The sequence below is a fragment of the Cryptomeria japonica genome, chromosome 6, assembly GCF_030272615.1.
Source record: "Cryptomeria japonica chromosome 6, Sugi_1.0, whole genome shotgun sequence".
In the NCBI taxonomy this organism is placed as follows: Eukaryota; Viridiplantae; Streptophyta; class Pinopsida; order Cupressales; family Cupressaceae; genus Cryptomeria; species Cryptomeria japonica.
The window spans coordinates 194100625-194114894 of record NC_081410.1 but is presented as its reverse complement, the minus strand read 5'-3'; the positions used below and the strand labels follow the sequence as shown (position 1 = coordinate 194114894).

The 14270-nt window shown below is 39.9% G+C and overlaps 1 protein-coding gene across 4 annotated transcripts in view; it reads right to left on the bottom strand.

Moving 5' to 3' along the window:
• Nucleotides 1-14019, bottom strand: part of LOC131076988 (uncharacterized) — a 192660-nt gene extending 178641 nt beyond the window's left edge. For 3 of the 4 annotated variants that reach the window (XM_058014346.2, XM_058014347.2, XM_058014348.2), the window contains exon 1: nt 13563-14019. In XM_058014346.2, the coding sequence (XP_057870329.2) occupies nt 13563-13933 (371 nt within the window). In that variant the 5' untranslated portion in view covers nt 13934-14019. The remainder of the gene's footprint in view (nt 1-13562) is intronic. The other variant, XM_058014349.2, reaches the window with a different exon arrangement.
• Nucleotides 14020-14270: the final 251 nt, after the last annotated feature.

Genomic DNA, 14270 nt, shown 5'->3' with positions numbered 1-14270 from the left:
ATAATTCAAACAAGGAATGAAGATTATCTTCATATGTCATTGCAGCTTGTGTCCTATCATGCTCGAGATTTGGTTAAAGTTGTCTACAATTTTTTATATTATTACATATGGACATTGAGCAAGAATTTGTTCTCTAATGGAAAGTCATGGTGGCCAAGACTTAAGAAAAACTCGGCAAAAATCTCTGCAACCTAAAATATTGCTTAAATGTCTTTTAAAACACTTTTTTTTTTAGCAAAATTCAATGACAAAATATATCCAATTAATACAAAAGTATTTTCTATTAGATTTGATTTATTTATATATAAAATTGAATACAAAATTGCATCCACATGCGGAATCTTGATACAATAGTTAGCTGGGAACTATTATGAATTTATGATGATTTCTTTTGAAAATCATCATCATAATTAATAAATTGCATGTAAAAAAATTTACATCTTCCTCTTCCCTAGTCTAGTGAAAACTTGGGGAGGGGTTCTAATCCTTGCACTCCGTTGCAACTCCTTGCTTGACATTTAAAGCTATCTTTGCGGCTCTAACTCGACCAAATCAATGAACTCCTCTAATTTGTTGTCTACCTTTCTTGTGCAAAGTTAAAAGTTGTGTTGTATTTTATAATAATGATGGCATTTGAATCTTTGATATTAATAGTATGACACTTCATCACTGATAAATAATATTATGATAGTGATAAAAATAATTATCTAAGTTGTCAATTATGGTCTTCACTCCCAAATCCTATCATTGTAATCAAATTTCTTATATGAAAAGAGGTCCCAATAACTAGTGGGGACCTAGGAGTGGAAACCCCAACGAGGTTGAGGAGCAGCATCCCTCCTAGAAATTTGAGGGCAATGCCCCTAGAGGGGCCGAGGGGCAGCACCTCTTGTGGAGGTTTAGAGGCAATACCCCCAATGGGGTTGAGGGACAATGTTGCTTGTGGGGGTATGGGGACAACGCCCCTAGCAGAGTCAAGGGGCAGCACACCCACCACCAAGCCCAATTAAGGCCTTTGAAACCACAAAAACTTCATGTTACACACCGTTTTCACAATTTTATCACTTAAGAAGATGCAGTCAACATAAAATGCCTATTGTTATGTTTGCTAATATTTGTTATCTACCAATGTATTAATTGTCCGTATTAAGTGGGTTGTCACTCTCGGGTAGTTAATATGTCAATTGGTTGACAATTGTGTTTCTCTCAGCAACCATTGAGTCTTTTAAATATGTTGTGTACCACCACATAAGGTAGTAGGAAATAGTTGGGTCGATTGTAATCCTTGGCCAACCATCTCTGGTCTTCTCCTTTGTAATAATTTTGTGTGCAAATAAAGATATATTTTACTGTTGTGTCTGGTATGCGTAGTCATGTATATTATAATTTCCTATATTTGATTTATTAAATATAGCAGTAAATATTTGGCACCATTGCCTTAAAAGAAATCAGGCCAGCCTTTCGTGCTTCAAGCCCTTAGACCCCAATAAAGGTGAGAAGAGGCCACAAGGTGGTCAACACCAAGCGATTAGGTGATCCGCCGACCCCCGGTTGAAGGGAGCATAGGGACGAGTCAAAGCATGGAAATACCCAGAGTGTTGGGATGCTAGAGGACGTGTAGAAGATGCGCATGTGGCCAAGAGTGCAAGGAAAGCACCAGAACGTAGCGGTCAAAACAATCCACCTAGGTCCGGCCCACCTGGAAGTACCCGAAATGTTGGGGACGCTGGAGGTGGATGTGTAGAGGACACCTACGTGGCCAAGAGTGCAGGGAAAGCATTGGAACATAGCGGTCGAAACAGTCCACCCAGGTCCAACACACAAGGGAGTACGCAGGTGAGAACCCAATTTGCACCATATCAAGAAGTTGCCCCTCGTCGAAGGTGACCAAGGTGTAGAAGACTCAAAAGGTGGATGCGTAGACCGAGATTACAAGAGAGGCACAATAACGCGGGCAAGAGGCGAGACAGTCCAATCTGGTCAAATACACACGGTACCTTCCAAGTGAAAAAAATGAACACCCAAGAGAAGTAGAAACTCCCTAAATTTACAGGGGATGGATTGGAGGATCTCGTAAGCCATTGCAAACCCTGCATAACAATATGGGAGGCGAATGGTCAGGATGACCAAGATTATTGATTGAAGGCTTTCCAGCTACCTGTTGTGACGTTTTCACACATCGCCCCATTGCAAATGGGAACCCCTTCTTTTTTGCTTTCTAGGGTTTGTCTTTTAGGTCTTTTAGGGTTTTGTCCGTTAGCCTTTGCATTTTGAGTGTCGCCAAGGGGATCACATGGATAGCAAGTCCGGCTTGAGTGATGTCTTGATCCTGAATTTTGGCTAAGTCTGAAAGTCCTGATCCTGAAATTTGGCTAAGTCTGGAATATCCTGATCCTAAATTTGACTCAGTCTGGAAACTGAAAAACCTCAAAAAACTAGATTTTGCAATATAACTCCTGGAGGTCTGAAACCACTCTCAAACATCCTGAAAGTATATATGGAATATAACTTAAAATATAAGAAAGAAGAAAGATAGAAGGAAAATGTTATATTCCATAAAAATTATCCTGATAGAGAGTTCAAAAAGTCAAATTTCGCTCCTGTCCTTCACTAAGGATCCAGAGCGCATTTCGCTTCTGTCCCTCTCCAAGGGACCAAGGCGAAGCGCTCCTGTCCCTCACCAAGGGTCCAGAGCGAAAAAGCTTATTGGAGTCATTCCTGACCTTGTTTGGCTAAATTGAGACATCAAAGGCATGGCGGAGGACGAAATGAACGTGATAGAGCATCCAGACTTGATCAAAGACGATGAAATGATGAAGTTTTTGTCTAGAAAGGTAAAAGCGCTCCTGTCCCTCTCTGAAGGACCAGAGCAATTTTCTTTAGATACACATTTTTAGACCTTTCTTGGACATTAACTCTTATTCATAGCGTGAAGTAAGATGAAATCTTCCCTAGAAAAGGAATTTCGAGATGAAAAGTGAGACAATTTGGCCTAGAAGGCAAAAAGTGCTCCTGTCCCTCACTGAAGGACCAGGGCGATTTTTATGAAATCAACAATTTCCCTCCGAGATTATGCTAAGGCAAGGTTGTGCGAGATGGGAAGGATCTTCTAAAGCATGGTGAACAAAGATTTGCCTTCAAAACTTGATAATCCTAGCCTAAAATGCAAAAAGTGCTCCTGTCCTTCACTGGAGGACCAGGGCGAAAACCTTTGGAAAATCAATTTTGCCTTGCAAAAACAAGTTAGGTATGCATGGAACAAGTAAAAGAGATCATCACCTACTCCACAACGAGAATCGACAAATGAAAGATGAAGGATTGAGGACAAAAGTGAAAAAGTGCTCCTGTCCCTCACCCAGGGTCCAGGGCAAAAATGTCATAAGGCACATCCCTTCTAAAAGATCAAGTGAATTAAACTCAAGACTCCAATCAAAAATGTCATTTTAAAATGCCTAGATGAAGTTTTGAACGTGAAAATGAGGAATGCAAGGCCTAGATTGAGAAAAGTGCTCCTGTCCCTCTCCAAGGGACCAGAGCGAAGTTAATGGCATTCATTATTTTTTACCATATTTGGGCGTTAATATCCTCCAAATCGCATTAGATGCCAAATTGCTAACTTTGGAATATTTGAAAGAATTAAAATTAAATTGGCATTAATAAATTGATTTTAGGCCTTTAAAAATCAAACCTTTATTGTGAAGGCATTTAAAATTAATTTTTAACTAAGTTAAAATTAAAGGTGGAGCGCACAAGGCATTATTTTGCCTTTATTTGACAAGTCGGCCTACTCCTTTTGAGTTTTTATTTATTATTTCACCTTTTATTTGCTAGGTCGGCCTCATGGGTAAGTGGAAGGTGAGCGCTCTATATATTGGAGGTGTTTTTTCACAATTTAAATCATTCAATCATCCTTTCAAGTGCGAATTTGGAGAGCTACTAGAAAGGCGAAATTCATTTTGCAGAGGCGAATTTCTTGCTAGATTGGAGGATAATTTCCAGATTTTTTGAAGACATTTGAAGGCGAATTTCCAGATTTTGAAGAAGCTCGTGGAAGGTGAAATTCTTTTGAGGCTAGAGGAGGCGTGATTCATCCAAAGGGAGAGTTTTGATCTACATTTTTGCCTAGCGAATTCTCCTATTTTTGCATCATTTCTTAGAGTTAATTCTCAAGAGGAGGTATCAAGATGGCGACTCCCAAGCTCGAAAGATCTACAAGTCGGAAGGCTCTCCTCAAGGAAAATCAAGCCAGATCAAGGACGGTCTCCTCCAGGGCGATCAAGCAAGGATAAGGGCGACCTCTTCCAGTCCAGTATTCCAAGGCGAGGTATATCATCATCCTGCAAATCAAGGACACAAGAAGTCAGAGCAAAGGGTTCGTTGAAGAAGCAAATAGTTCCAGATGAATTAATTAAAGCTAGCTTCTCAACAACATCGAGTTGAATATCTACCAAGTTACAAGTGTCAGACAAGGTGGCATCCTAGTCATCACTTCTCCAGTCAGTGTGGTCCACCTCAGCACGTCCAGATTCAATGTACCTAACTCATGGAAGGTGGCACAAACTTCGATGTACCTACCCCGGCTATTCATTGGTCGAATTTTCCAGAGAGGACATGTGTCCTTAAAATACAATTATTTCATTGGTCGAGCATTAAATGTTATGTAATGGTTGTAACAAACCCTAATTAGGGTTTTCATTGTTGAATCTTGGCCATTGATCTCAAATTGATCTCAGCCATCGAATTGTATTAAGGGCACTATATAAGCCCCGACTCTTCATTTTGTAAAGGCAGTTAGAGAGTTGAAAGGAGAATAGAATAGAAGATAGAGAGTCAGTAGTTAGAATAGCGAATTAGTCTAGCAATTAGAGTAGAATAGGAGGACAAGGCAAGAAATTGTTGCCATTGATTGTAAACAAACTCCATTTTCATTGGAGTAATGGTGAAGTGTGTCGTTTCTTGCAATATGCATGGTTTCTTGTTGAATCTTCAATCCTAGATGGTAGATGATTAGATGAATGGAAGAAATGTGCTTGATGGATGGTGAAATTCGTATATCCATACTACTAGCGGTTTGTTGATTGCAGACTTGCCTTGCGTAGTCAACTGGAATTGTTCAGCTTAAGCCTAACTTCAATTATCGCTTCTTCATTGATATGCATCAACCTGATGGTGTCTATGCCTGCAGCGATGATTTGAACATCATAAAGCTTTCCTTCGAAGATCGCACTAACCTTGTGGAGATGGTCCTGTGATGTCAAAACAAGACTTAGTTAGAATTTCATCAAAGATCATTCATTGCTCTTACATTCTTAGTGTTAGGATTAGATCCTTTCCTCGCCCTCGTCCCTTTTTCTTTTTTTTCAAATCTAAGTCAGTAAAATCCTGTGTTCCAGCAATACTCAAAGCAAATCAGAAGTTCACTCATCAAGTGTAAGTCCCCTTGTGATTCCAGCAAATCACATCATACCACAGAGAGCTTATCCACACGTAGAGATCCTACAGCAAAGAACCTTGAAGTTTCTCCGATTGATCCTTTTCGCGATATCTTCAACATTCGGAAACTTTACTCAAGAGAGGATAAGGTACCTTTAGGTATTTTATTCTGTGTTTGATAGTGTACAAAATACACGTCAACACTACCCCGCGGGGAATCGCCATCGACTAGTATAAAGACCTTGATTCTAAGCACAAGACGGGATGGAATGATTTGAGAAAAGCATTTCAAGACGAATTCAAACTGCTTCATGATGACAATGAAATTGTTGCAGAGATTTACAACACCCAACAAGGCAAGAACAAGAATGTACGAGCATACAATCATAGGCTCAAGGAACTGGTGAAGAAGATGGAGAACCAACAAGCTGATAAGTTGAAGAAGAGGTGCTTCACTGAGGAATTGATCCCCTCGCTATGCAAGAAGATGAAAGTAGTGCCTCCATTCTTGTACGCCAATGCTTACAATCAGGCGATGGACATCGAAAGTGAAAACAAAACATCCTCCCGAGGGAAGAGGAAGACTGATGATGAAGAGAGCACCGAAGGTAGTAGTGATGAGGAATCCAAAACTGTACAGGCCCTTCAACGGGATATGTCGAGAATGATGAGAGAATTGAAGGCCGACAAAAAGAACCAATAAAGAATGTAGTGAACTATGGTGTACTGAGTGCAAAATTGAGGGGCACACAAAAGGTAATTGTCCTAGAAATATGTTTTGTGAGATTTGCCAAGTGTTGGGTCATGCAATAAAGGAGTGTGCATATAATTTGAAGACTAAAAGCATGCAAGTATTCTTCACACAAGGAGGGTCTAGCCCATCAAAACCACAAAATGTATTGCCATGCAGTTATGGAAATCAACGAGAGCAAAATCAAATACAGTACGACTCCAGAGGACATCCTATCATACAATGCCGACAATGTAGTGAATGGGGACACTTTATAAGAGACTATCAGAATAAGAAAGACAACATACAATTATTGTGCAAATGGTGTGGACCGGGGAATCATTAAGACACCGACTCCCCAAAGCAAAAGGGTATTTATATGCAGGATGTGGTGGAACAAGATGAGGCAATTTTGGCAATCACGAGAGCACAAACGAAGAAGACAGTGTATTTAGACTCTTGTACGGAGAAGGAACGACTTTGAGAAGCTAGAACTGAAGTAGAACAAGTGTTAGCAAAGGAACGAGTAACCTCCAATGGAACTGCAAGTACGTCACTGAAAGATGCCGACACCAAAATGTAGCAATCTGACTTAGTTTTCTGATTTTTAAAATTCTTTGGCCAGCGGAAAAGGAAATTGGTTTTGTTTGCTTGTTTTGTGGTTTTTTGTGTTTTTGTGCTTTTGCAATGTATGCCTTGGAATTTAAATAATGCAATTAAAAGACAACAATAAACATAAACTAATGACTGAAATAAAATTTCAGATTGAGTGATTTTTGTAACAGCAATTATCAAAAGCCAATAAACAATGGAATTCACGAAAGACATGCCAAAATTGGCCTACCATAGGTCCAACGCCTTGCCTGGAGGGCTACTTTATTAGCATAAATGAGTCCAGGCGCTGCTACAAGAGCTACCAATGAGTCCTAACTGCTCCAATGAGTTTATTTCCTCTAGAAAATAATTACCAAAAACAAATCTAACATAAATAGACCAAATTGTTGCTGTTTCCTTCAAACCCCCAAGAGACTTCACTGAAAATGGACAATTTTCCACATTGATTTGCTCCTATCTCTCTCCAATGACTTCATAAGCCTGAAAGAATGATTCCAATCTTTATTCCTACTGCTGACAATGACATTTGTACAGAAAATTCCAAGTAAAACCCTTCAATTTATTTTTTATGAATTACCAGGCAAGCTACAGGTGTATGGCTAGGCTAGGAGAGGTATGGCTGGCCACAAACTGCAATAATTCACCAAAATTTGCCCTCTAACTGCTCAGATCTGATTCTCATGATTAGTTGCTGCTGTAAGTGTCAAAATTCCTCTCAATAATACCCTTGTTGATCAGATATAAGCATTCCCAGCACTCCAAATTGACAAAATATGAAAGGGTTTTCGTCTTTTCTCTCAGAAATGGAGGTCTATGTCTGCAAAATACGTTGCAGACCTACAAAATAGTTTTCTTCTCAAAAATCTTCAATCACATAATGCAAAAATGAGCTCCCAAATGCTCTTTTAACATTCCTCAAACCCTAATTCGAATTTGGGGTTAGGGTTGGACTTTTGGCATCATTAAACATGTTAAAATGTTTATTTTTATTAAAAAAATACTTCCCCTAAGTGATTTGACCCATTGAGGGTCTAATTCCTCATTAAAAGTGGTCATATATTTAAGTTATAACTTCTAGGAAAATGTGCCAAGGGGCCACTTTATTAATATAAAGTGATTGTATTATTTCACTATTATTATTTATTTAATCCAACTTAGGAAATATTTTAATATTTTCTAATTTATTCATAAAATGAAATTCGCGACTCAAATTTGAATTTTGTCTGAAGCACTGTGATCACTGATGTTGTCTGAGTCCTGCAAGCCAACTGACATTTCCTCCTAAAAAGTAGGGACTCGCCCTAAAAAATAGGAACCTCTCCAAACACCTATAACTGCTCAAAAGGATCCTGCTCTGCTCCCGGGTCCCCCGGGTGGTCATCCAGTCAACTGCTAGTTCTCCCTAAAAAATAGGAGACCTCCCTAAAAAAGTAGGAGTTGTTGTCTGAAGGTCCAAAACGGCTCATAGAGCCCCTGCAAAGCTCCATGACCCTCAGCATGAGTCCCCTAACCATATGGTTGACCTATGGGAACTCGAATGGTAGGTCAACCCCTGCTCATCTCACATGTCGCCTAGAAAAGGGAACATTACAATCTTCCCTTCCCGAAGATTGCTTGCGCTCAAGCAATCTGCACCTGCACGCTGAAAACCAATTCCTGGAACCCATATCAATCTAATAAACGTTGCTTCACCCAACCGCTGCGCTACTCTGATATAAACATATGTATACCCAAAGTGAAACAACTCATCATGGATCCACTAAAGAAATGCACCACACATGTCAATACCAGGATCCCAAATCTTTGCACTGTCATATCCATCCATCATGTCAATACTCATTATACTGCTGCTATGAACCTGGACATCATCTAACCAGCTAAGTACTTCACTCCAAGTGAAGCCACAAGTACCACCAACCATCAATTCTGATATGAATCCATCAATGAGCCAATTTCCAACAAGGAAAGTGTGTTGAATACTTTTCCAAGACCTCCAAACAGCTGCTGTAACTTTACCTATATTTCCACAAATTAATGTGCCTTCGTTAAAGGTTGCTAAGTAAATGTTTTGTTGAGCCATGTAACAAATGAAGTTCCTTACATGCTGATCTTCATAGCCGACTGTCAAATCTAAGAAAACTGAGTCACCAATCAATAAGTACAACGCTGCCTTATCATATGAAAGAGGTGACAAAATCAAAGGTGCATTGGGAACACCTTCCATGCCAATCAAGGATAACTCATTAGTGGCTGGTCCACTATGAGCCTCATTATCAATTCCATCACCACCATGTAAAAAATAACCAATATCAGCTGAAAAATCAGAATTAAATAGCTCTTGTTCCTCCTTACCAATATGATGATGAGTATCATGAATGTGCTGAAGTTGAAGCTTGGCCTGATGAGCTATCAACTTGGCTTGCCTAGCTCTTGCCAACCATCCTTCATTCATCTTCTGAGATTGCTCTATATCAGCTGTCCCAAATGCACAAAATCTGATTTATGATGGATTGTATTATTCACATTATCATAACCCATGATTGCACCATGTGTACCCTCAAGTCTAGAATGCAAATCATTATTCTCTTCTTGACCAAATCTTGAGGAAGAGAAGTCATATCACTGTTATTATGAACCTCGTGGGGTGGCTCAAATGACATGCTAGAGGCTGCTGATTTGCCAAGTTCAACATACACCTCCCCTATCAAGATAGACTGACACACATCCGTCTAACTCTCCTCGGAACCATCACCATTAGGCACATTTTCTGTTTTGTTCCCATCTTCTAAGGTCGGACTCATTATGACATGTATCTTCAATATCAAAAGCATCAGTAACACCCAAACAATGAGTGTTTGCATGAGATAACCCCTCACAACCATCATCCTCATGCACCAAAACATCTAAATCTTGATTATGCTCAGTAGTAAGACTGCTGTCATAAAAGTCAGGGCTGCTATGGCGTGTTTTCCCCTTGCATCCCTCTTGTTTAACACTCTTAACATTACAGTCACTGCAGGAATCAAAGAAGAACATAGTTCAACAGGTGCTACAAACAACCATATGCATCAAGGTGGTAGACCATCTTCTTGACAACACCGTTAGCCAAAAACAATGCAAACCACAAGAGGAACCAACAAGGAAACCACCACATGAAGGGAATGAGGCCAATGATCCAAAGTTGTTGACGGTGAGCATCGGAAGGAAGCCAGTAGTCGTTGAGATGGAAATAATGGGGAAGAAGTTGACAAACACCATCATCGATGGAGGCTCAGGAGTAAACGTACTGCCAGAAGACACTTGGAAATGTCTGGGGAAGTCGACACTCTCGCCGCCGACCTTCCACTTGGTAGGTGTTGACCAGCACAGCATTGAGACATTGGGAACATTGATGGCACAAAAAGTAACGATTGGGACACAACAATTTTTCTTGGACTTTGTAGTCATCCCATTGCAGAAGAAGGCATATGACGCACTCCTCAGGAGGGGATGGTTGATTACTGCCAAGGCAAATCATAATTGGAAGCGGAACACACTCCCGATCGAGAATGATGGGAGGAAGCATGTCATCAATCTGAGGAACCAATGGAGAGTGAAGAACTGGCATCCTTCGACTCAGAATCTGAGGGTGGAGAGTTAGGTATGGACGAAGGGAGGAAAGGCACGAAACCCAACAATGAAGGGGTGCTCGAACTGGAAGATTGTTATGAAGATGAGACGAGTTCCTTGAATGGACTATTCCACTAGCAAATGGAGGACTAAGAGGTATTTTCACCAACATGTAATTTTCTTTAAGCTACAACTCTCGATGAAGAGCAACAGATGAAAGTATGTAAAGTTATGAATGATACATCTAGTAGTACAAAGATGGAAAGTGGAAGGGAAAAGCCCACGAAGGAAGAACATAGGCTGTACGAACAAGGGAGCCTACATGAAAGGAAATCATACCCATACGGAGTTAGATTGTACGAAGTGTACTATTAAAAACCATAGAATTGACAGAAAAAATTAAACAGAAGGAACTGTATAGGCAAAGGCAACACAAGAAGTTCATAAACCGTACGGAGAGCACGAAGATTGGCCACGAGGCTATTTTTGTACACCGTACAGAAGGCAAGAAGGGGTTGTGCAAGGTGCAGGTCATTTACCGTACAGGCACAACCACCAGACGGAATCATAGGCAATTAGAAAGTGCTTCATCAATACGAAATTGTAGATAGATGAAGAAGTCTCCATCTGTACGTCGTAAGGGAAGAGAAGTCCATGCGAGTTCAACTATACGAGGAGTTTTCATGACATCTAAAAAAGCCCGTATGGTGGCTAGAAGAAACAAATCCGTATGAGGGGTCCGTACGACAATTGAAGAGGCACGTATGGTGTCCGGATGAGATAGATTTGTACGAGGTGAAAGAAAATTTGTACGAGGTGAAGCCATATGCCACATGCATCAAGTTGAACATGTTGTACAAGGAAGCACGAGTGTCGTACGTGGAGGAGAAACAGGTACCACACAAGGAGAAGGTCATGTCGTACAAGGAAGCAAGGGTGCCATATGTGGAGAAGAGTTAGGTACCACACTGGGAGAAGGTGTCATACGGCCCACACATGCTAGGAGGTATGTTGCACGAACAAAAGAAAGGAAGACTGTACACCTTAGTGAAGAAGTCGTCCACAAAAGTCAAGCCATATGTAGAGGTTAGGCCGTACGTAGCTGAAGTCATACCGCACAAAGGAAGAATCGGTATGCCACATGGGGTTGCAATAAAAGAGTCATACGTGAATACCATCAACCCGTACATGAAAAACAGAGCCATACGGACACGGACACAGGCACGGGTGGAAGGCGATCTGTACATCAAAGGGATCAAGCCATATGGAACCATATGTGAGGAGCATCAAACCGTGCGAAGAGTGCATCCAGATTTGGCTATACGTAAGGACAAGCCTAGTTTGTACGGGTCGGTCATTGAACTATATAGGCACATAGGTGTGCAGGCCGTACATGGCGACGAGCAGACCGTACATGTTATGTTTCAGACTGTATGTAATTTGTATTAGACCATACGTGATGCGTATGAGGTCGTACTTGAGGTGAGGGGAGTCGTACGTGGTCAAAAGCATGTTGTCGAAGCAAAATCTCTATTTTATGGATTCGTCAACATTGTTTTTGACATCTTAAAAAATCACAAAAATCATGGTGCTGCCCCTCGACCCCGCAATGGGCGTTGCCCTTGACCCCGCTAGGGGTGTTGTCCCCAAACCCTCGTTGGGGGTGTTGCCCCCAAACCCCCATTTGATTTGGCAAGTACACTATAAGTTGGGGTCGTCCAATCCAAGTCAGTGTCTATCATTACTCTTTCCAAATATTACTTGATGTTTACTTGTCGTCTGGAAGACGACTTTTTCTTTTGGGCGGGATGATGTAGTCAGCATAAAATGCTTATTGTTATAATTGATAATATTTGTTATCTACCAATGTATTAATTGTTCATATTGAGTGGGTTTTCACTCTCGCGTAGTTAATATGTCAATTGGTTGACAGTTGTGTTCCTCTTGGCAACCATCGAGTCCTTCAAATATGTTGTGTACCGCTAAGGAAGGTAGTAGGGAATAGTCAGGTCAATTGTAATCCTTGGACGACCATCTCTGGTCTTCTCCTATGTAATAATTTCATGTACAAATAAAGAAATATTTAATTGTTGTGTCTGGTATGCGTTGTCATGTATATTATTATTTCCTGTATTTGATTTATCAGATATAACAGCAAACAAAAGAAATTAGGTATTTGGCACATTATCGTGAAATTGTGTGAGGAAGATCAAGGGGCATTTATGCATTTATAAGGCAAACTTTTGAACTTTTTTTCACATTTTTTCTTCATCTTTCTATGTTTCACATTTTTTTTATGAATTTGGCAAGTTTTTTGTCAAACTCACAGAAATTTGGGTGAGTACTTGTAAAAAAACCACGAGTACTCACCAGAAACTCAACATGTCTTACTGACGAATTAACTTGCGAGGAACTCAACAAGATAAAAAAAATGGTGAGTACTCTCCGAGTTAGCCAACTGTGAACATAAATATGTATTTGCACATAGCACACATATGTGTGCGTATACATTCATACAAGCAATTAGCAATTATATCTCTGCACATATATTTATACTATATGTCTAAGAATAATATGGGTGTATATATACACATACAAATGTGAAGATACATGTGTGTGCATTCAAGTTTTGACGGACAAATGCTGTATACTTCAGCGTTTGGGTAAGATCTTGAAGTGGACTTTTCTATGGTCTTGAGCTTCTGAAGCTTACGTTGAACACGAACCCGTGCTACAAAACCTGAGTTTGAAGCTCAACTTGGAAGAAATTCTTCGGCCAGATAAGCTAGCACCTTGGGTAACCTGGAGATTACACCATATATAGGGAAAAAAACATACTCCAGCTCTCTGGTAAAAGCCCAATAGTCCCACCTCTGCATAGCCAGGAAGGGTTTCCCGATGGCACGTTGAATCGAGGCACTATCTAATGGAAGGTTGGACATCAGATCAAACTTTGGAGGAGCAAAACATTTTTCGTAATACAACAATAATGTTTCTACATTCTGTTCAAACACCTAAGTCAAGCTGTTGGGTAGAATTCTGAAATAGGAATTACACGAACAGAAATAAATAATCAAAACTTTTTCACTACGAATTGCATAAATAAAAACTTCTGTATGAGATCGTGAAATGGAAAGAACAATGTATGACATGTAGATAAAAAGTTTGAACCTACCATGGACCCCAGCGCTCTGGGGGAGTAGAAAACTCAGGGGCCATTCTGGATAGCATCTCAGCCTCCAACTGTCGTTGTAATTGAGCTGTGTCTTTCATGAAAGCTTCAGTGTAATGATTTTCTTGTTCAAGATGTTGAGATACTGCAGGGTCTTGGGCATTGGACATCCATTGGTAAGGATCGTGCCATGTTATCCCGTGGGCAGAAACTGCAACAGGTTCCTTCCTTGGAATTGGAGGCTTCAGTTCATTGAATAATCCCCTGTATTGTGATGATCTTGAAGAGCTCCTCACAATGCAAAACAAGGAAGAAGAATGGAATGGGAATTTGATCGCCAAGTTCTGCAGTTTTCTCATTCTAGTCTTTTGCATTGATTGGATTGATGAAATTCAGAGGGTGGTCTTGCGATTTGCCGATTTGCTACTGATGAGTAAAATCCCAAACTAGTTATCATAAAGCAAATACGCATGCTACAGAATAAATATGATATTGCTCTTTATGAATTAATTTTTTAAAAAGAGGAAAAGTATTTAAAAGTATTATTCGATGGACTTATATATTTAAATATTTGAAAAAATATTTTAAAATATTATTAGATGGTCTTTTATATTTTTTTAATATTTAAAAAGATATTAAAAAATATTATTAGACGGTCTTATATATAAATAATTGGGTTAAATATTGATAGTTGATTTGGATATATAAATA